This window comes from Bubalus kerabau, chromosome 6 (assembly GCF_029407905.1).
Source record: "Bubalus kerabau isolate K-KA32 ecotype Philippines breed swamp buffalo chromosome 6, PCC_UOA_SB_1v2, whole genome shotgun sequence".
In the NCBI taxonomy this organism is placed as follows: domain Eukaryota; kingdom Metazoa; phylum Chordata; class Mammalia; order Artiodactyla; family Bovidae; genus Bubalus; species Bubalus kerabau.
The window spans coordinates 67272884-67297641 of NC_073629.1; the positions used below are offsets into that span (position 1 = coordinate 67272884).

General features: G+C 37.0%; 1 protein-coding gene across 4 annotated transcripts in view; it reads right to left on the bottom strand.

Moving 5' to 3' along the window:
- MIGA1 (mitoguardin 1) overlaps positions 1–24758 on the bottom strand; it is a 78217-nt gene that overhangs the window by 8730 nt on the left and 44729 nt on the right. For all 4 annotated transcript variants that reach the window (XM_055585410.1, XM_055585411.1, XM_055585408.1 and 1 more), the window contains 6 exons: positions 18029–18129; positions 5596–5714; positions 5276–5348; positions 4340–4426; positions 2421–2519; positions 871–1005 (listed from right to left, as the gene is read on the bottom strand). In XM_055585410.1, coding sequence (XP_055441385.1) covers positions 871–1005; positions 2421–2519; positions 4340–4426; positions 5276–5348; positions 5596–5714; positions 18029–18129 — 614 coding nt within the window. The remainder of the gene's footprint in view (positions 1–870; positions 1006–2420; positions 2520–4339; positions 4427–5275; positions 5349–5595; positions 5715–18028; positions 18130–24758) is intronic.

Consider the following 24758-nt stretch of genomic DNA (forward strand, 5'->3'; position numbering starts at 1 on the left):
CAGAAATGGAGAACATCCAGCTTTTATGGTTAAAACATACTTTGAGAGAAAAGTGGATTTATGAAAAATGCTTTAAAATGTGGTATCAGGCACTTCCAAAATGACTGTGAAATACCCAATTAAAACTTTTTTTAGTTTTCTAAAGATTCAAACTTTCATTAATTCCACCTACTTCAAGGTACACACTTCAGCCCAACAAAAAAAATGTTAAATAGAAATCTGAGTACAAAAACCAACAGAAACTGAAAATATCCAAAGCAAACAATACAGTTTAAACCCATTTTATTTTTGCACATGCTTATTTTTTTCTACCTTAATCTTTGTGTGTGTGTTGGCGGGGAGGGGTTGCAAGTCCATGCCTGGGGTTCTTCATTCCTTGACCAGGGATTGAACCTAGGCCTTCTGGCACTGAGAGTGTGGAATCCTAACCACTGGACCACCAGGGAATTCCCTTCTACTTGAATTTTTTATAGTATTTGGGAACAAAAAACTCTGTATTTTCCTCCAAAAAAATATATATTATCTTTTCACTGAAACTGCTACATTTCTATTTAGTCATAGAGTCATTTCAGTTACAATTTTTTGTTAGGCCTGACCTAGTTTGAAACCCAAGTGTTTTTTGAGATCTAAAGAAATACTGAGTCCTCAAAGTCAAGGTAGGAACTGATAGATGAGCCCAAAGGAAAATTTCACTTTCATATGTTATATATCATACACATCTGATCCCAATATCAAAGGATGAGCTCAGTTTCCATAATAGTCGTTTTACAGGCAGACATATATTTATATATATTAATCTTATTCATCTTCTCAGTTCTGACTACTTTTTTTATCAAATTTAAATGTTGAGAAACGTGAACCATCACTTACAGTTTCTTTGAAGGAGGAGTTTAGCCAGCGATTATTTACTACATTCTGTATGGATGTAGGTGGGTTTTCTAAATCTTCAAAGGAATCCATTAATATAAAATCCAAAACAACATCATAAAAGTTTAGATTTTTTACCTGTATTAAATTGTAAGTTAAAACAGAAATTATTATTACAGAGAGCTGAAATAAAGTCTGAGTGAGGGCTTCATATATGACAACAGCAGCACGTTTTTAGGTGAATCAGATTAAAAGAGGAGAGACAACACTGAAGACAACTCACAACCAAAGGCTGTAATTCACATGTCAGTTGTTCCTTCCTAGATCCCATGAGGTGAAATTAATCTCTCCCTCCACTCTGTTCTAGAGTCCTTTGTCCGTGCTTATCTACAGGCTCTTTCTGCTCTGTCATTTCTGTGAAAGTCACTCAGTCGTGTCCGACTCTTTGCGAGTCCATGGACTGTAAAGTCCATGGAATTCTCCAGGCCGGAATACTGGAGTGGGTGGCCTTTCCCTTCTCTAGGGGATCTTCCCAACCCAGGGACTGAACTCAGGTCTCCCGCATTGTAGGCATATTCTTTATCAGCTGAGCCACAGGGGAGGCCTGTCCTTTAGTTACTGGTATATCCACCTGTCTTCTCCACCACATTATGAATCTCTTACTCTTTCATTCATGCAGACTGTACTGTACTACACACTATACCACATGTGAACTAGATACTGAGAAGTTCTTAACTGAGTGAAGGAACACCAGAGAAAGAAGGACTGTGAAGACTGTGCCTGTGTGTTTCGGCATCTACTGTTTTCTCTGCCAAGAAAGCCTTCCAGCCCCTTGCAAACTCATTCTTTAAGCTTCCATTACAATAAAATATTCCAGGCTCATCACATGCTTTTTGTATTCTAGTGCTAAAATCAGCCAAATTTCCATGGAGTCCTAGTTCCTTTTAGTGAAGAGTGGGACTTAGAAGCCAAGATCTGTGTGTTAGGGATGGTGTTCTTGCTCCCAGACCCTCTCCGTGAATAGAGTTAGTAAGTTTATGTATGTTTACGTATATGCAAACTTTCCTATTTATTTCTCTATTTAGTAAACTATGAATTCACACTAATAGCTCCAATTCCAACCCTAGCTTTTTATACCTCACTTCTCTAATCATGAGAAATCTCGCTCTGATTATTCTCAATATATGTATTTTTGTTTGATCCTGTATAGGTAGCCAATCCCCCATCTCCCCTGAGCTGCCACTGTCCTATCTGAAACCACTCTTACACAGGTTACCATTACCACTCTGCTAAAGCCTCTGCTCATTGAGTTTTGGAAGGAAGGAAAAAGCACAAGAAGGAACAAAGGGTTTTTAAAAAAATATACTATTTTCAATTGTTGCCCCAATGTATAAAGACTGTGGTTGCTATTGTTTACGACTGGATCATAATAACCTTCACAAAATTGGTTTTACTGTCATTTAACAAGGACAAGGAAACAGTGGCCTCAAATTATGTAAATATTATGTATAAATAATGAAAGGGGATTAAATATTATAAAAAATCTGACTTACTCCTCTAGCAGCAAGTTCCATTTCAGTATTATCCCAGTGATCAGTCTGCTCTAAAAAATAGATCATTTCATCAAAAACATCTTCAAACTTCTTTGGATTCTGCAGAAGAAAACACACTTTAATCCTAATCTCAACTTTATAACAATGCTCAAACCCTCAAAGTAAATATTCAAGTAAGCTTGTAAGATCTTCATTCTATTAGGTAACAATTAAAACACATTTTCAAGGTATGCCATATTCGTTTGGTTTATTTTGTCAGTCCAACATTTTGCAAAAGTCGAGACTAAGAATGTAGGTAAAATGTCATAAGCAAATGCTTACTACTCAAATATATGTGCTTATTTAGGTTAGTCTTTGAGATGAAAACTTGGTTACAGAAGATACTATGTGATACTTTTGACAGAGTTCTATTCCTTTTGGAGGAACTCTAGTTCAAATTATACTCTAATTCAAATCAATGGGTTTATCAGCCTTGAGAAGGCCAAGATAGCAACATAAGATTTATATTGGGTTTACTGTCTTTCTGCCTGCAGTGAGGGAGACCTGGGTTCGATCCCTGGGTCAGGAAGATCCTTTGGAGAAGGGCATAACAAGCCACTCGAGTATTCTTGCCTGGAGAATTCCACAGACAGAGGAGCCCAGCAGGCTCCAGTCCATGGGGTCACAAAGACAGAGCAACCAACACATTTCACTGTCTTTCTAGTGGTGGCAATTTGATAGGCAACAGGCTATTGTGTTTTATTATTATTTTTTAAATCTTTTGGCCACGTAGCATGTGGGATCTTAAGTTCCTTGACCAGATATGGAACCCACACCCCCTGCATTGGAATCTCAGAGTTTTAACCAGTGGACTGTCAGAGAAGTCCTATTGTGCTATTTCTATTTGAATTTATTTGACTATAATACTATGGAACTTTTTCATATAATTATTAAATATTCTGTTTCTTTTGTTTGTTTTTTTTTAAAAAAAGATTTACATTGGAAATTATAAGTAGTTAATATGATCCTAAATTTATACTGGGCTTCCCTGGTGGCTCAGTGGTAAAGAATCTGCCTGCCAATGCAGGAGATGTGGGTTTAATCCATGGGTCAGAAGATCCCCAGGAGATGGAATGGCCACCCACTCCAGTATTCTTGCCTGGGAAATCCCATGGACAGAGGAGTCTGGCAGGCTACAGTATCCTGTAGAGTCAGACACGACTTAGAGACTAAACTGCAAATTTATGTAGCACTTTTAAAATATGTTTTCCTATTTATCATTTATTTAATCATTATAAGAACTCTGAAATAGGGTACCATAAATATAATCCTATTATACAAATGAGGGAACTGAGGTTCAAAGGGATTGTGTTTGAAAACCAGGTGTTCAAATGGCTCAGGGAAAGTCTGTTTGAGGTTTCTTTTTCTCATCATCTAGACACATCCTGCATAAATGAAAAGTGGTTCCTTCCTGTATTAATAAAATTCCTGCCATTGCTTCTGCCTCATTCAGACCCATGAAGATGAATACGAGTGAGAGGCAGTTCAGTTTGTATTTCCAGATTTCTGAGATCTACACTATTTCCTAGGACCTTCTTACTGAACAGGATTGAGGGAGGCATAAGAAAAGAGGTATCAGAAATAATAATAGTGGTGGGCGTATAGCTGATTTAATGATAATTCTTACCATGACATTAATAGATTTTTTTAATGGGAAACTGTGAATATATTCATCAACTTGCTCAAAACTGTATGAACTTTATACACAGAAAATAAATCAACCCAAGCAGAAATACTTCGGGGGTTATTTATTTTTAGTATGTGAATTTTTACAAATATCTACAAAAACATTTTCTTCTATTAAAAATTTAATAATTTTTAATCATCAGTTCAATTGAAATAATAACAATAAAATAAACTTGCCAACAAAACAAGTTTACCTTTCGTGCTTTTACAATTAATGCTGATAAAATTTTCCTTCCACTCTCAGCAAGGAATATCCTGTTGGCTGTTTCTGAAAGAATTACCTGAAAAATATCCATCCCCAAAGAAAAAAGGAAACCTATAATTAATTTGAATGGATATCTGACTTTATAGCACATGCATGTACAAATAACCCTAATACAGTTAATACATGTTGCTGCTGCTGCTGCTAAGTCGCTTCAGTCGTGTCCGACTCTGTGCGACCCCATAGATGGCAGCCCATCAGGCTCCAACGTCCCTGGGATTCTCCAGGCAAGAACACTGGAGTAGGTTGCCATTTCCTTCTCTATGGTACTATTTCAGCAGGTATACCACAGGAATAAAAAAGTCCTAAGTAACTAGAATAAAAAGAGCTCTTGAACAGAAAATTTTAAAAGATTAAAGGGAGATAAATCTGAATTTAAATCTGTTCAATTTAATTTTAGAAAAATTTGAAATAATTACACAACTCCAGAACAGAAAAATAAAGAGAATTTTGTTGTTAAATGACCTTATTTTACCTTAGGAAATTGGTGATTTTACAACTGATTGAAGTGAAAAACATTTTAGAACACATACTAATTGATAATAAGAAAAAAGACTTGTATTTTAAGCAGTTATTTGTACATACACATCTCTAGCATCAAAATATTGCATTCTGACAAAATGTGGTAGACCCAGGAAGTTACAGGAGAGGATAACAAATGAAGACAAATGAAGGGAGAGGATAACAAATAAAGACAAATGAAGAGAGACAGCAGGGAGGAAAAATAAACTTAGTACTTTTTATTTGCCATTACGAATAAGGATAATAAAGAGCAAAGAGCTGTCCTGTTTATATTCAGCTGGACTCTATAGCATAAGGGTGGGGATAAGTGGCTGGATGAAGTCACTTAATGTTAAAAAAAAAATACCTGAAAAGCCTGTCGAATACAGTGAAGTTTGGCAAGAAAATCACTGTCTCCTAGGCACTCCAACATTTCAGTTCTAAGTAATAAACAGGGGAGACAACTGTTAAAGTGCATTTAAGATCAAGCCTACTACAAGTTTGGAATAAGGCTTAACCTCAGGACCTTAATAAAAAACACATGCCTTTTCAATACCGACAAAATACATAAAAAAATTGTTTTGAGCCTAAAAACATTTTCCCACTATTCTCATAAATATTTTAAACAAACATCAGACAAACATATCAACAGCATCTTAATATTTTTCATAAACATAAGCATGATACCTAAGCACTCTCGAGTAAATTTTTCCTTCTTCAACTAGGCGCATGGCCTCTTCGTAAAAAGGGCAGTGGCAGAGGGACTCCAGGCTGTAGGTATGCCGCGCTTCTTTGTGCTCTGCAAGCTAAGAATACGTGTGTTAAAACAGACTACACTGATACAGGATGAAAAATTATAAAAAATTAAAAACAGGATCTTACTAATATACTCAATCTGATTAAAATGTGAAAATAATTCAATAAGATTTTACAGCTAGAAAGATCTGAATTCATTTTATTTCAAAGTTCAGTTGTAACGAGTAAAACTTTATAACAAGCTTAGTTTATTTTGAATCCAATTACTTAAATTCACAGAGTGTACAGAAAAGCAGTATTTCACAGGTCATCAACAATAATAATTGATGATGAAGCACTGGGGAAAAAAAAGAGAATTTTTTATCATCCAAAAAATGCTTTAAAGTATTATAACTCATGATTGTATATGAAGTAAAACTTTCTACAAAAATACTGTAATAATCTCAACTTGGTGAATTCTAGGGAATTTTTTTCTTATATGTATCTTTGATTAACATTTGTATAACTGAAAAATAGTCATGTACTCTGGCTAGCATAACGACTCTACAAATGAACTCCAGCCTTCTGACAGTTCATTAAAAAATAACTGTAAACACTACAGAGTTGGCAGCTAAGCAGGAAAACTCCAGAGCAATTTTATTTCCCAATACCAGGTGATCCACTTAAATAGAATGCTGTAGGGGTTTTTGGTTTTTAAAAATAAAATAAACTACACTTTATTGAGATATAATTCACATACTATAAAATTCACCTATTTAAGTATGTAATTCAGTGGTTTTTAGTACATTCACTGGGTTATGCAATCAGCACCACTTTGCAATTTCAAAATATTTTTATACTATGCCAACAAGAAACCCTCTGCCTGTTAGCAGTCACTCCCCATCCCCCTTCTCTCCAGGCTCTGGGAACCAATAATTTTTCAGTGTCTGTCGAGTTTCCCACTCTGGAAACGATATAGACAGATTTAAGTACATGCAGCATTTTGCATTTGGTTTCTTTCATGTAGCATCATGTTTCCAAGGTTCACCTATAAGGAAGCATATAACAGTCAGATCAGATCAGATCAGATCAGTTGCTCAGTCGTGTCCGACTCTTTGCGACCCCATGAATCGCAGCACGCCAGGCCTCCCTGTCCATCACCAACTCCCGGAGTTCACCAAGACTCACGTCCATCGAGTCAGTGATGTCATCAGCCATCTCATCCTTTGTCGTCCCCTTTTCCTCCTGCCCCCAATCCCTCCCAGCATCAGAGTCTTTTCCAATGAGTCAACTCTTCACATGAAGTGGCTAAAGTACTGGAGTTTCAGCTTTAGCATCATTCCTTCCAAAGAAATCCCAGGGCTGATCTCCTTCAGAATGGACTGGCTGGATCTCCTTGCAGTCCAAGGGACTCTCAAGAGTCTTCTCCAACACCACAGTTCAAGAGCATCAATTCTTCGGCGCTCAGCCTTCTTCACAGTCCAACTCTCACATCCATACATGACCACTGGAAAAACCATAGCCTTGACTAGACAGACCTTTGTTGGCAAAGTAATGTCTCTGCTTTCGAATATGCTATCTAGGTTGGTCATAACTTTCCTTCCACGGAGTAAGCGTCTTTTAATTTCATGGCTGCAGTCACCATCTGTAGTGATTTTGGAGCCCAGAAAAATAAAGTCTGATATTGTTTCCACTGTTTCCCCATCTATTTCCCATGAAGTGGTGCTCCATCCTTTTTTATGACTGAATTGTGTGAGTATATCACATTTTGTTTATCCTTTCCACAGCTAACAGACTTGTGGGTTTTTTCTACTTTTTGACAGTCATGAATAAGACTGCTTTAAACATTTATGTACAAGTTTTTTTTAGTCCTGAATATTCATTGGAAGGACTGATCCTCAAGCTGAAACTCCAATACTTTGGCCACCTGATGCGAAGAACTGACTCTTTGGAAAAGACCCTGATGCTGGGAAAGATTGAAGGCAGGAGGAGAAGGGAACGACAGAGGATGAGATGGTTGGATGGCATCACCGACGCAACAGACATGAGTTTGAGTAAACCCCAGGAGTTGGTGATGGACAGGGAAGCCTGGTGTGCTGCAGTCCATGGGGTCACAAAGAGTGGGACACGACTGAGCGACTGTACAAGTTTTTTATGTTTTCAATTCCCTTGAGTATATAACTAAAAAATGGAAGTGTCAGATGGTAACTCTGTTTAACTTCTTGAGGAAACAGTTTTTGCAAAGTGGCTGCACCATTTTCCATTCCCACTAGCTATGCATAATGATTTAAATTTTTCCGCACCTCTGTCAACAATTGTTATTGTCCATCTTTTTTTTATTATAGCCACCCTAGTGGGTGTGCTGCTGCTGCTGCTGCCACTAAGTTGCTTCAGTCGTGTCCGACTCTGTGCAACCCCATAGACGGCAGCCCACCAGGCTCCCCTGTCCCTGGGATTCTCCAGGCAAGAACACTGGAGTGGGTTGCCATTTCCTTCTCTAATGCATGAAAGTGAAAAGTGAAAGTGAAGTCCCTCAGTTGTGTCTGACTCTTAGCAACCCCATGGACTGCAGCCCACCAGGCTCCTCCGCCCATGGGACTTTGCAGGCAAGAGTACTGGAGTGGTGTGCCATTGCCTTCTCTGCTAGTGGGTGTGAAGTGGTTTAAATTTGTCTAATGACTAATGATGTGCAATATCTTTCATATCCTTATTGGCCTTTGTGTATCTTCTTTGGAAAAATATCTATTGAAATCCCTGGCCCATTTTTAAGTTAGTTTATTTGTCCATTTATTGCTGGGTTACAACAGTTCTTTATATATTCTGGATATAATACCTTTATCAGCTACATGGTTTACAAATATTTTCTCCCATTCTACTACCTTCTCACTTCCCTGTTGGTGTCCTTTAAAGCACAAAAGTTTCTACTTCTGATAAATGCCAATTAATTGTTTTTTTTTTCCTTTTGTCCACCTTAAGTTTTGTTTTGTGCAGAACATGAAGGTTGGCCAGAGGTGAGAGGCTAGGGATTTCTAAGGTCTTCCCTGGACACGTGCATAGCCCTGCACATGCTTGTGGCCTTCTAGATTCTCAGGAATATGCTGGAGCTTTTCAAAGCTCCCTATAAACATCTCTTTACCCAATTTTTCCTTTAAGTTTTTTGTTCACCCTCTTGCTAGCTCTGATGGTATTACCACTTCAAGCAGCTGCAATGTTAATTCCCACTGATATTTTTCAACAAAGACTCTAGGGACAGAAACTTTGTACATAGCAAGCTCTGAGTCTGGTCAAATAAAGACAAGTCCTTAGAACGGAGCTTTGCAAGGAGCTGCCATACAGGTCAAATGGTGACAATTCTCTAGTGTTGGGACTGTTGGGAGGCTCCAAAGCCATTAAGTTTCTTCCAGTGGCTGCTGAGCCCTTGATTTTCACAGTCACCACAGTGGTGAACCTGTTGGTTTTCAAGACTCCTCTGGAGAGAGGGATGGAAAAGGAACAAGTTAAAAATTTACAGTGTGGAGTTCCCTGGTGATCCCAGTGGTTGAGAGTCTACCTGCCAACGCAAGGGACACAGGTTTGACCCCTGGTCCAAGAGGATTCCACGTGCTAAAAGGCAGCTGACCCGCAACTACTGTGCCTGAGCTCTAGAGCCGGCGAGCTGCAACTACTGAGCCCATGGGCCACAAGTACTGAAGCCTGCACACCCTAGAGCCCGTGATCTGCAACAAGTAAAGCCACCATAATGAGAGGCCCATGCCCTGCAACCTCCCACTCGCCACAACTAGAGAAAGCCTCAGGCAGCAACAAAGACTGAGCGGAGCCAAAAATTTTTAACAATTAAAAAAAAAAGATTTACAAAGTTCACTCTTCCCATGGAGATTCAGTCACTGTCCTTAAATAAATGCTCTCTGAATTTTTACAAGTGTTTAATTTTCAGAGTTCTGAAAATTTCTGACAATTTTTGCCAGAGTTTTCATTGCTTTTGTGGAGGAGATCTTTGGAAGCTTTCACCCTACTATTTCAGAAGTGTTTCTCCATGCTGTAGTTCTGGCGCTTCATTTCCACCCAGTGCCGTGCTAAATGCTGTGCTAAATACCCAATTATCTCACTTCTTTACAACCACTGATAAAGAAGGAAGACTTTTTGAGAATCCTTGGACAGCAAGGAGATCAAACCAGTCAATCCTAAAGGAAATCAACCCTGAATATTCACTGGAAGGACTGATGCTGAAACTGAAACTCCAACACTTTGGCCACCTGATGCGAAGAGCTGACTCACTGGAAAAGACCCTGATGCTGGGAAAGACTGAGGACAGGAGGAGAAGGGGACGACAGAGGATGAGATGGTTGGATGGCATCATTGACTCAGTGGATTTGAGTTTGAGCAAATTTTGGGGGACGGTGAGGGACAGGGAAGCCTGGCGTGCTGCAGTCCATGGGGTCACAAAGAGCTGGACCGACTGAGTGACGGAACAACAACAAATTACTATCTACATTTCAGAGGTAAAGAAATAGAGGTTTAGATTAGCAGGAACTTGCCCCAAGGCCCACTACTAAATGGCAGAACTTATAACCAGGCATTTATTCCAGAGCTTATATGTACTTTTAAATATCAAACCATAGGTACTCTACTATCAGCCTTATCCAAAAATCCAAAGGAGCAGTGTCAGCAATATTTAGGATAGTGTATATATATATGTGTGTGTGTCTATTAGTCCAGAGGCAAAAAAAAAAAAAAAAAAAAAAAGTAGACAGAAATGACAATATCTGACATTATATACTGTCAGCTTTAAATAATATTTCCCTTTATATTTTACAGAAAATAGATTATGCTAAAGGAAAAGTGTTTTTGAGGTTAAAAAGAAAGATAACAGTTTAAAAAACTAGTGTGGAAATTCTTTAGATAGTAAATAGTTTAAAGTTTTGTACCACTGTCAAAACAAATAGGATCTATGTACAGCTACCAGTAGAAAAAATCCTAAAGAGGAAACTAGGGCTCCAATTAAACTTGCTACATAAAATACTTTATACTAATAAGAAGTGAACAAAACCAACAATAAGAGATTCCAGAGTCAAGTCTTGATTTATTAGTCTATCTTGCTTATTTGTTGGTTTGGCTGAGTTGACTGTGTAAATAAGTCTCTTAAAATAAGCTTGCAGCTGTGAAAATACGTCACATTGAAGATCTGACACTAGCTAACGTTATCATCAACTCTTCCTAAGAGACAATGACAACGCAGAATTTACTAATTTAAATCCTAAATTAAATTAGGATTGAATTTTTAAAAAGCAAATCACTAAATGATGGCTTAAATTCTCATTTTAGAGTATATCTTATAGTAAGATTTTTTTGGACGAAATTCTTAAAAACTTTAAAAGGTTGCAGAAAAAGGTTAACATTATACTAGAGCTGAGATGTTACTTCAGAAGCGGAAATCAGTAACACAGTTTAATCCCCACATATGGAAACATGTAATTCACCATGAAAAAGGGTTCTTTTATTTGCTAGCTGAAACTTGAAATGCCCTTCATTTCTAAGTTATTTAACATCTCAGATTACTTCCCCCATGCCTTCCAAGAGATGCAGGAGAGACTGGGCCTTATCTTCTTTGGCGAGCAATGACTTTGCTGAATGTGAAGTCATATGTTTAAAAGCCCTAATATTTTTAAAAGCCTCTGAACAACCATGAAAGAAACGTCCAAAGTCCCAAAACTATTATAAGTTGGATCATAAAATAGGCTAAGTTCAATTTTAATATAGACTATTTTTAACATTTACATTTTCCTTTCAAAATAACCACCTAAAATTATAAATAGGACTTATAAAGAAAGCAGGAATGACTATATCCCCTATCTCACTAATAAAAAAGAAAAAAAAAGGAAATAAACTTACAATAACTGCCTTCTCAAATGGCACTCATGAGACTTCCCTGGTGGTCCAGTGGTTAAGAATTTGCCTTCCAATGTAGGAGACACAGGTTCGATCCCTAGTTGCAGAACTGAGATCACCATGCAATGGGGCAACCAATCTGAGTACCATGTACATGTGACCACAATGAAAGATCCTGCATGCTGCAACTAAGATCCAATGCCGCCAAATAAACAAACATTTTTTAATTATAAAATAAAAGATAAAATGCCACTCATGATCATTCTCTCTTCCTGGTACTTCATACCGCATCTCATGTTGAAGAGGGCTAACCTGGGTAACCAATAACAGATAGAAATAATGGCGTGTGATTTCTGAGGCTACATCAAAACAATCACTGCTTCTGTCTCACTCTCTCTTGTGGAAGCCAGGTGCCATGTTATGAAAAGGCTCAAGCAGTCCTATTGAAAAGTCCATAAAACCATAAAAAACACAGGTTTCCTACCAAAAGGTAGCACCAACGTGCCATTTATGTAAGTAATCTTAGGGCAGATTCTCCAGCTCCAGTCAATCTTCAGATGACTACAGCCCCGGCCAACATACTTGACTACAGCGTACAAAAGACCTCAAGTCAAAACCACCCAGATAAACCATTTCCACATTCTTGATCCTCAGAACAACGAGATAATAAATGTTTGCTATCGTTGTTACTGTTGAATGGGAAATAACTGGGGGAGTGGGCAGGTGTCCAGTCTCAGGATTTTTGATTTTTGGAATCACTTCTTGGCGCTGGCAACCTTGGTGACCTTGAAGATGCTGAACTCACAAAATCTTGCTCAGGGGGCAGCCTTACCCATTGTGATAATGTCACCAATCTGGATGCCCCTGACGTAGAGCAACAGGTGAATGGACATGTTTTTATGTATTTCTGGATATAATAGAGGTGTCTCAGGGGATGAAAGTGGTCCTCTGCATCTTCATCTTAGTCACCACACCAGACAGGATCTGCCCTCAGATGGAGATATTACCAGTAAAGGGGCATTTCTTGTCAATGTAGGTGCCCCCAATGGCCATCTGGGTGCCTAGAAGCCCAGACCAACGTTCTTGTATTGTGAGAGCCTCTCCCTGATGGTTTCTTCAAGCAGGACCCTCTTTCTATTTCGAAAAATGGTGTCTGCTGCCTTTGGTAGGCACGCTCAGTCCAGGAGTATATATTCCAGGATATATTCTAGTATATAGTCCAGGATATATTCCTTATCTAATATAAGTGACTTTAGAATTAAATACCAAAACAACAGGCCCTTTGGATTAGTGCTCAGGACATAGTTCTCACAGGACTAACCCTAAGGCCCATGACCTCCAGAAAACCACCCCATAAGCCTTGGATTTTAAAGAAGAAGACTCCTAAAATGCTTAAGCCTCTATTAAACCCCGACTGTGGAACCCCCAGGATATATAGAAGGCTATAATATAGACTAACAAAAAGACACATGCCCACTAACTGATTTAATCCCTAGGAAACTGAGGACTCTGGCAACTAACCTCTGAACTGGAGCACATGGTCCCACCCTTTAAGACACACTCCTGAGACCTGGGACAGACCTACAGTCTTGGCACCAGCCCCCAGTCCACATCTGGATTTTATTGGTTCTAGGACAATAAATTTTGGGTAGTTTATTACATAGCAACAAGTTACTAATGTAATAGTGGAGAGATACACAGACTTCCAAAAACTGGAAAGCAAATGGAAGTGTGTTGACAGATGAAAGAGATGAGGAAGCCATAGTCCTGAACAAGTTCAAGAGAGTGAAAGTCGCTCAGCTGTGTCCAATTCTTTGTGACCCCATGGACTATGCAGTCTATGGAATTCTCCAGGCCAGAATACTGGAGTGGGCAGCTTTTCCCTTCTCCAGGGGATCTTCCCAACCCAGGGATCAAACCTAGGTCTCCCACATTGCAGGTGGATTCTTTACCAGCTGAGCCACAAGGGAAACCCAAGTTCAAGAGAGGATATAGTCAAAGAGGAGCGCCAGGCCCACAGTGAGCAGGTATGAGGGCAGGACTGAAGAAGAGGGATTAAAAATGAGAGTTTAAATGGAAGTCTGTGTCCAAATAACTGTAGCTGTCCTATATCTTATTCTACTTTCTGCCACGGAATAGAAAGGCAGCTTACAGGAAAACAAATTTGCAACCAGAGAACATTTCTTTTTAAAAATTACTTGAACAGGAATTCCCTGGCAGTCCAGCGGTTAGGACTCCGTGCTTTCACTGCCGAGGGTCAGGGAACTAAGATCCCACAAGCCATGTGCCATAGCCAAAAAGCAAAACAAATTACTTGAACCACCTGGGGAAAGCAAGTCTGCCAGGGTGAGAGATGCATCTGCCAGAGTAAAGCCCTTTCCATTCTGTATTCAGGTGTGCCCTGATGATTGGGCTATTTCCACATCATTCATCCTAAAGAAACACCTGCCAATCAACAACCTCAAAGAAATAGACTGAGCCCAGTTATCCTTCCCTGTTCACCTCTTCCAGAAGAAACAAACATAAAACAAGGCTGTTATCCCACACAATCTACTTGAGAAAATCAATCCAGTCACCAATTAAGCTTTCAAATTTGAAAAGAAAACCATCAGTACAAAAATGAAAGCCCAAGATAAACAGACAAAATTGACCCCAGAGGAAATAAGATAATTCTGGGTTGCTATAAACAAGAGCTATCAAGTCAGAGAGGTAAAGCAAAAGCTTTCCAAGTTTCCTTTTAGAATATGACTAGAGGTATCTGAATTATAAGAAATAAAACTCTCTCTTTAAAGAGAACCCTAGGGACTTCTCTGGTGGTCCAGCAGTTAAGAATGTGCTGTGCAATGCAGGGGACACGGGTTCAATCCGTGGTCTGGGAACTAAGATCCTACCTACTGAAGAACACCTGTGCTTGTGTGCCACAGTTACTAAGCCCTGCATGCACTGAAAGATCCCACATGCTGCAACTAAGACCTGACACAGCTGAATAAATAAATACATTTTAAAAATAAATAAAGAGAACCCTACAACTTATATATTAAATTTATATACAGACACACAATGGTAATTGTGGTAATTCTAAGAAAAACTAAATTTACAGCTAAAAAATACTGTTGTTCTTGGTTAGTCGTTAAGTCATGTCCCACTCTTTGCAACCCCATGGACTGTAGCCCTCCAAGCTCCTCTGTCCTTGGGATTTCCCAGGCATTTCCTGGGAAATGGGTTGCCATCTCCTTCTCCAGGGGATCTTCCTGACTAGGGATCAAACCAGCCTCTCCAGCTTAGCAGGCATGTTCCTCTACCACTGAGCCACCTGGGAAGCCCTTTGCAATTTTAGATTCTACCTATTAAATGACAATGGAGGACAAGATGGTTAGATGGCATCACCAACTCGATGGACATGAGTTTGAGCAAGCTCCAGGAGTTGGTGAAGGACAGGGAGGCCTGGTGTGCTGCAGTCCATGGGGTCGCAAAGAGTGGGCCACCACTGAGTGAACAACAACAATTAAATGATAATCTCTTTAACAGACAGGAAAGTCGGGAGAGTACTCAATGCAGTGGCTCCCTAACATTCAAAAGACTTTTCAGAGCTTGAAAATTATGCTAAGTAAAAAGAACATCGAACACAAAAGATTATATACTGCACGATTCTATTAGTATGAAGTGTTCAGGACAGGCAAATCCACAAAGATGGAAAGTACAGGAGTAATCGCCCCAGACAGTGGGGTAGGAGAGAAAAAGAAATGATTACCAATAGGTAGGAGTTTCTTCTGAGATGATAAAAATGTACTGGAATTAGAAAGTTTGCACAACTCTGTGAATATACTAAAACCACTCAACTGTACAGTTTAAAAGAGTGAACTTTTATACTACATGAATTATATCTCAATAAAGGTATTAGCTTTAAAAAAAAAGACTTTTCAGGGAAAAAAGGCTCTGGTTCCAAGCCACTGTCTGGTAAAGCTTATACAGGAGAATCTTGTTAATCACTTTCAAAAGTGACTGACCAACCTTAGAGAAAAGTCTATGCCAGGACTTGCTTTAATCTAAATATTTAGGCAAAAACTCTTTCTGATAATTCTGAATTAAAGCTTTCAAATTATCACAAACTGTTTAAACTTCCCAAGGATTTCTAGTCTTATTTTCTTAACAACTTTCTTCATTAAACAGTTTTTTTTTCCTGCTAAGTTCTTGGCATATAGTAAGTGCAATTAAAAATAATTTAACAAACATTTCTTAAAAAGGAATTGATCTTGGAACATTCACATTCTGAGATCATACATTTATACTTAGAAGCATTCCTAGGAGGTTTTGCCGATAGTGAGCCCTTCCTGTGGTATTCATGCATTTTGTTTCCATAATTTATCAAACCTTTGTAGCTTAAACCACATGATTCAGCATCCCACTTCTGGGTATATAGCAAAAGGAAATGAAATCACTATCTTGAGATATCTGCACTCTCATGTTCATTGCAACATTATTCACAATAGCCAAGAAATGGAAACAACTCAAGTGTACATCAATTGATGAACGGATAAAGAAGATGTGGTATACATAAATGTATGTATAGTCAATCAAATATTATTCATCCATGAGAAAGAAATCTTGCCACTTGTGACAATATGTATGGGGCAGGATCTTGAAGGCATTATGTAAAGTGCAATAAGACAGAGAAGGACAAATACAGTTCACCCTTGAACAATGTGGGGGTTAGGGGAATTGACCCCTTCTGTGGTTGAAATAGTCATCACCCATTTCCTTTTTCAGGACCTGCCTCAGATACCAAAGTCTTCAGATGCTCAAGTCCCATAGTTGGCACTTTAGTATTCACAGTTTCACATCCTTGGATTCAACCAACTGCAGATAATGCAGTATGTATTTACTGAAAAAAAAATCCATGTATAAGTGCATCTACACAGTTCAAACCTATGTAGTGCCGAGGTCAACTGTACTGTATGGTATCATATAGTTTTGATCTAAAAAAGCCAAACTCATAGAAACAGGATCAGAATGGTGGTTACCAGGAGCAGGATGTAGAAAAAATTGGGGAGATGCTGATCAAAGGGTACAAACTACCAGTTAGAAGATGAATAAGTTCCAGGGATGTAATGTACAGCATCGTGACTCTAGTTAACAGTACTGTATCATATGCTTGGAAGCTGCTAAGAGAGCAAATCTTCATACCACAAAGAAAAAAGGTAATCATGTGAGGTGCTGGAGGTGATAACTAGCCTTATTGTGGTAATTATTCCAAATATATGTTTCAAATCATTGCTCTGTACAGCTTAAACTTCATGTTAAGTCAATTGCATCTCAATAAAACTGGGGGGAAAAAAAAGAAAGATAACCCTGTCTATAACAATCCATAAAAAGCAGAGGAAACAGCTACTTCATAAAATGAGTAGATATATTTTGTGTGTTGCAAACTTACAAGTTTACTTATAAGTAAAACTGTGAACTCAGGAGATGATACTGTAAGCAATAGCTAAAATACACATATACAGAAAAATCTTGAGAGGATGAAAGATTATGGTCTGTACAGCTTTAAAGAAGGCAGAATCAAAGTTTAGGGAAAAGGGTGTTGGAATACCTAAGCTTTCCACACTAGAGCTTGAATCCACACATCAGTAACAGATGTGTGATACTATTTATATGAAAAAGGACAGCAGTAATATCTAAGAATCTACCATAAAAATGAAATAATTCTAAGATAAAATTGGCCATATGTAATTTTTAAAACTGTCTCAAGTAGAAAAGATTATAAACAGATGACCACTTTGCAACCTTCTCTTTGGATAAAAAATTTAAGTCCCAGCGTAAAACAAATTACTCATAAATCCATAATTTAGTGATCACCACTGCTTACATATTAGTGTATTTATATCTAGCCTTTTTCCCCTCAGACTAAATACTCACGTAATACATCACAAACAGGTTTTACTTCATTACAAAATTACAAGCACATACTCTGTATACTCATTTCACTTAACTTATGTTCCCATGTCATTAAAAACTTTGGAAGCGTGTTTATGGCACTATAATATTTCAAATTATGGATATTCCATAATTTGGCATATACTGTTTTCAGTTTTTCATTATTATTAAAAATGCTGTGAATAGTTTGTATATATAAATCTTTGAATCTCATTTCCTTGGGAAAAAAATATCTAGAAACATGATTTCTCAGCTAAACAATCTGAATAATTTTAAGATTCTTAAGGTGAATTGCTTTCCACTAACACACTGATATGCCTCATCCATAACCCAGTCTATGAAAGTGTTCACTTAAAGTCTATGTTTACATGTCCACCTCTCTAAAGAGACTCTAAACTCCTGTGGGAACTTATGTTGATGGTACATTCATCTTTGTATCCTGGTATCTACCACAGAGTTAATACTAAATAAATGGCTACTGAACTGAGTTACAGCACAATGGCAAAACAGTAATGTCCAGCTGAGAAAGAATAAGAAATCCTCATTAGGAACACACATGTCCTACCTCTGCTGCTGAAGCAAAGGAGTCGGTTGATGCGACACTCAAGGTGTCTCTCAGGCCGAAGTCATCCACATTCCCTTTCATGGTGACATCTGTATCTTTATCTGAAAAGAAAAGGCAAAAAGCTCAGAAGTTGACATTCCTTGTCATTGCCATATTTCATATTCTATTGTTGACTTTTTCTGGTTTTTGTTTAAACTTCAGTCTTTATTAGAATTCTGGAATCTAAAAGAAAAACAATACAAACTGATGGGATATACTCTAACAAGACTCTCAAACTGCTTCAAACTGATGCTGAACACCACCAAGCAGAGAAGAAAGTACTATATAGTACACAGGAGAAACTTTTATTTTTAAAAGAGATTAAACTATTTCAGATTTTTAACGCTTTTGAGTAAATAATAAATTGGTATATAATAACTGGAGTTGATTATCTACCAAACATGGTAAATCAGAATATATTATACCACAGGTAGTCTGAAACACAGCTATTTAAGTTGCAAGTGGCCTTACCCAAACTGAGATAACTGGCAGGTTCATTTACATTAAATGAGCTATCAGCATAAAATGTTATCTGGCTAGTCATCTGTGATAGACCAACCAATTAAAATAACTCAGGAAGATTTCAGTCTTTAGGGTCTACTTTAAAACACTGACAGGCCTAAAGTGATCAGGGCAGCTCACTGATGTTGGTTCTGCTTACTTGAGGGTCAAATGTAACTGCCCTCATGATTTTATTTCTATGTATTTATTTTTTGGCCACAGCGCAGTGACTTACGGGTCTTAGTTCCCCAACCAGGGGTTGAATCTGGGCCCTTGACAGTGAGAGCACAGCGTCCTAACCGATGGACTGCCAGGGAATTCCCCACAATAATTTCAAAGGATATGGGGAGGGAGGAGGGAGGAGGGTTCAGGATGGGGAACACATGTATACCTGTGGCGGATTCATTTTGATATTTGGCAAAACTAATACAATTATGTAAAATTTAAAAATAAAATTAAAAAAAAAAGCTTAAAGGCATTTCTAAATGATTAATTTGACCATACCAAGTCAGGCTACCTATTGCCAACACCTAGCATTCTGAATGTGGATGTCAGTATCTTCACATACTATCATCCGGAATCTTAACTGTTGATGTTACACTTTCATTGGTACAGCCACTATGGAGAATAGTACAGAAATTCCTTTAAAAACTAAAAACAGAACTACCATATAATCCTGCAATACCTCTCCTAAGCATACACATCCAGAGAAAAACATGGTCCGAAAGGATACATGCACCCCAATGGTCAATGCAGCACTGTTTATAATAGCCAAGACACGGAAGCAACTTCAATTGTCCACTAGCAGAGGAATGGATAAAGAAGATGTAGTACATATATACAATAGAATATTACTCAGCCATTATAAAGAATGAAATAATGCCATTTGCAGCAACAGGAATGGACCTAGAGATTGTTGTACTGAGTGAAGTGAGTCAGAAAAAGAAAAATATGTATGATACTGCTTATATGCAAAAGAAATCTTACAAATGAACTTACAAAACAGAAAGACTCAGAGACTGAATTTATGGTTGGGGGATGGGGGAGGTATACATTGGGAGTTTGGGATTGACACGTACACACTGCTATATTTAAAATAGATAACCAACAAGGTCCTACTGTATAGCACAGGGAACTCTGCTCAATATTATGTAACAACCTAAATGGGAAAAGAATTTGAAAAAGAATAGATACATGTGTATGTATAACAATCACTTTGCTGTACACCTGAAACTATCACATTGCTAATCAACTATATTCCAATATAAAATGAAGTTTAAAGAAATTATATTTTCAAACAAATTCAATACCTGTTTATAGATCTGACTACACTGTAGCAAGCAAGTGATATTCTTCCAATTCTATCATAAGAATAAAAAAAGCAAAGAACAAAATATACAGATTTTTATTTTCATTTTCAATCTGCTAAGTGTGTCAGATACTTTATCTTCTTTGAAAAGAAATCAGAAATCTTTGGCTTTTATTCATCCAGATTTCTATTCCATCATTTTTCCCCAAATAAAGTTCATTATCTTTACCATAAATGTTCCAAATCCCATTTACAACCCCCAAGTACCAGAAAATAGACATTTTGTGATTCTCTACAGGAAGTGTAAAGTTTTTAAAAAAGTCCAAACCTTTAATTTAGTTGAAATTCAAAAGATTTCCAACCAATCTGTATTATAATCTCTAAGCCAAGCAGAAGAGCAAATTGGGACAAAGTTCATCAATTCTTATCAATTAAGTATAAATACACATAGCATATTTTTTCTACTTTACATTTGGTGGGACCATGGTTGACATTTTAACTATTTATCTTCCAAATTTAAGTTATAAATGTTTTCCAATAAAGCTTACATCAATCCTTTTAAAATACCTAACTTCTCAGTTCTCAGTTAACTATTAACAGAACAAAATCTGAGGTTAAATTATTCTATACAATTATGTAAAGTTTAAAAATAAAATAAAATTTAAAAAAAAATTAAAAAATAAAAAAACACAAGTCCTTTTAGGAATTTAAAATTTTTTCAAGCTTGAGAACAAATTGTTTTACACTTATAAATAGCTGTAATACTATTATTTGGGGCACTCAGTTATCCCGAAAAATTTCCAATATTCTCTTTTCAATGTATGTATGCTTTTTGAAAATTATTTACAAAAATTAAATCAGCATTCACAACTTTCAAACTTTTATCTTCTTAATTATTTCCCATTGTTGGTACTAATTCTGCAAAAAGAAATCATAGTACAACCTTCATTATCCCAAAAGCATATTTAAAGTGGGATTAAGTTACAAGTCAACTAAGTTAAATCTTGGTTCCATATGCCTTTCGCTATTTTCGGAGTGGAACACAGACATTTATCTTATGTCACTTTACCTTTCAGACATTACCCAGGAGCTGTTAAAAGTCTGTTTCACTTCACTCAACAGTAACTAGCCATTCAATGTCATCCAGATGAGTTACCATGGTTGTACTTTATTTTTTAAAAAATCTAACAAAGAAAAATGGCTCAGAGGAATTGGAAAGTTTTATTCATTAAACTCAACTTCATAAACCACAGACCATACCTCTCATTTCAGTAATTGTTATGATTCCTGGAATGGCAGCTTAATAATTATGAAGAGAAATAATACATCTGTTTTTTAGATAAGCCAGCAAAAAGTATAAATAAAGAATATTGGGTAATATCTCAAATTAACTGCTTTCATGTAGTTTTAAAATTTAAAATACTTTTTCTAAAAGTATCATTAACTTAATTATTAAAAGACATGGAAAGCAAGGAAAATTAAAAACCAAAGGCTTCATCTTAGTCAATAGTTTTAGAAAATTCTTACCAAATTCTTCTTAGGAAAAAAATGCTAAAACCTTAAGATATCATTACACATCTACCAGAATGATCAATTTGAGGGAAAAATGGCCATTTTTTTGTTAAGGGTACACAACAATGAAACTTACACATCACTGGTAGAAACAGCTGATAAAACCACTGTGGAAAGTTTGGCCATTATCTATGAAAGTTCTAGATTGCATTCTTATGACTTTGCAATTCTCTCCTTGGGTGTGTTTTACAGAAATACGTGCTTAAATGCATAGAAATATTCATAACAGCACTGATTCCAGTAACCCCAAACTGGAAAGAAAACAACTATCCATCTACCACAGAATACACACACTGTGGTGTATTTATACAATTAAATACTATACAACAATAAAACTGAATGAACTGCTGCTACATGCAGGAACACAAATGAATCTCACAACATGTTGAGTAAAAAATGTTATGCATGATTTCATTCAAATAAAATTAAAAAAAACAGGCAAAACTAAATAAGAGTGATCAGGACTACACACTTGGTTGGTAAAACTATAAAGAAAAGCCAGAAAGTAATTAGCATGAGCTTCAGGACAGGAGGCTAATTTGGGGGGTTGGTAGTAAGGGTATTTATTGGGAGGGGGTACAGAAGAATCTTTTAGGGAGCTGGCAATGCTTTATTTTTCTATCTACTAACAGGTACACAAGAGGGTATGATAAATCACTGTGATATTTTGTTTTGTGCACAGTTCTTCTAAGGGTTTAAATAAAAGGAAAGAAAAATGATGTTATCTATGGATCTTGGCCCCTGATGGCTGAAAAAAACAAAATACTTTCCATATTTCAATGTCCACAATGAAGCTGTAAATTATTCTTAGATATGAATTCTATTGCCTGATAGAATAAGTATCTAAATGATGCTAAATTCAAAACGTCAAAAAATCTGGTAAGTCTGGTTAAGTACAAGAGCAAACTGAAAAAAGTCTGGTTAAGTACAAGAGCAAACTGAAAAGAGCACCCTCTAAGGAAACACCAGTAGCAATAGCAGACTCTAATGCCACGCGTGTATACCACTCACAAGCTTTCTTCTCCAAGCTCACTGATTTTTCTTTGCTATTTAACGATTGTTTTCAAATTTTAAGTGAGAATTTTTAGGTGGAGATAATGAACTATTCTCAGGAAGAAGACAAATTATGAGGTGTGTAATCTAATTTTAACAATAAAATTGTAATTAATAAACATTTATTTTGCACATACTAAACTCCAGAAACCAAATACATGTTTCACATATATTATCTAATAATTCTCACAATAATCCTACCTTTTTTAGGTAGGTACTCTTTTTTTTCTTTTTATATATCAAAAAGGTAAGCGACAGGAAGGTCAAGTAACTTGGCCTATAGTCACACCATTTAGAAATGGAATGGCAGGATTCAAACTCAGGTCATTTGACACCAGATTCCGGGCTATGAGGGCTTCCCTGGTGGCTCAGATGGTAAAGAATCTGCTTGCAATGCAGGAAACCTGGGTCTGATCCCTGGGTTCGAAAGATCCCCTGGAGGAGGGCATGGCAACCCACTCCAGCATTCTTGCCTGGAGAATCCCATGGGCAGAGGAGCCTGGCGGGCTAGAGTCCATGGGGTCACAAAGAGTCGGACATGACTGAGCTAATGCTAATTGCTGAGCCTCTCCTATATTTTTCCTGGGTCATTTTGCCTGTTATATGACTTTATCTTGTTTTGAGAGCACTGTTAAAATTCTTATGTTTCCATATACTGAATTAATTAAACTTATGATACTATAAACCTGAAATATGCAGCTTAAGCCCCTTAAGGATTCATCATTAACCTTAGAAGTACCTAAAAAAAAGCTTTCCACATAATTGGATGACTAAATACAAAAAAATGTACCATGGGTTACCTCATTGGCTCTTAGAGGAGCAGCTTTTCTTTTTTTAACCTTCTTAAATAGTAATTCTAACATTTTTAAGAACATTTTTTTTACATGTCTCAATCACCCAGAACTTTTAAAATATTCATACACAGACATAAACTATGTTCTTCTCTGGAAGAACACTGAAAGAATAATGTTTACTTTTAACTAAATAGTCATACAGCTTAGGCCAAAAATCTGACTGGATTCAAGCCTTCCTCCTCCTTTCACAATCTCATAATTCACATATTACTTAAGTTTTTTTCCAAGGCAGAATTTGCTTGAAAGTTATAAAAGGAAAAAATCAGAAGACACTTTGGCTCTGGAACTTGGAACCTTAGGCCTGGATCTATTTTCTTTAAACCAATCCAAGTGGGTTTTCAACATGTCTCACTTTTGCCATCCCCAGACATGGTCCATTTTCTGTCACTTAGAAGGCATCAGGTTTATTTTAACTTCAACAGATTCTAGTGGAGATTCCAAAGATGCCACTCTTCTTTTCAAATCCAGGCTGTCCGCTGTGGATTTTGTAACACCAGCAAGAAGAGGATGTCTGCCAAATGTCTCAATGTCATCTGACTTCTATGTCAGCAGCTATTCTCCAGATGATTTTTAGCAGTTAAAATATGATTTGGAACCTTGTCTTTTCTACGGTTTTATTAAAAATGGAAAAGGTCCGCTGCTGACAAGACAAGCTATTTTCCAGAATCTTCTATAATCTGTTAAAATAATTAAGAAATCTAGAAAATTACTGCTGTTGTTTACCCTGTATGACTATCTGTTCCATCCATACTGAGGATAATTTTTTATTCTCATTTATTTTAATACTAAAAACAAAGTGGAATACAAAAACCAAGAACAGTGGGGCGGGGAGAATTGGATGAAGGTAGTCAAAGATACAAATTTCAAGTTATGTAATGTACAACATGATAAATATAATTAACACTGCTGCATGTTATATATGAATGTTAAGAGTGTAAATCCCAAGAGTTCACATCACAATGAAAAAACACTTTTTTCTGTTTCTTTAATTTTGCACCAATATGAGATGATGGATGTTTGCTAAACTTACTGTGGTAATCATTTTATGACGTATGTAAGTCAAATCATTATTCAGTATGCCTTAAACTTACACAGTGCTATATGTCAATTACAGTTCAATAAAACTGGAAGGAAAAAAAACATAATTTCAGAAAGAGGAAGAGTTAAGTGAGCTAACATGATATTTTCTTGATTTTTCCCTCGATGAGCCTTAACACTGAAAAGAATAACAATGAAATCTCCTAAAACAAAAGAAAGGCTATCTAATCAAATCAAGTCTTACTTTATCATCATGTACACAATTTTGCCTATATGAAACAACACATGCACAAAGCAGCCCCATACTACGGCACTACTCAATGTTTCCACAACAGTTGTCTCTGGCTTTCCCTACTTATCAAAA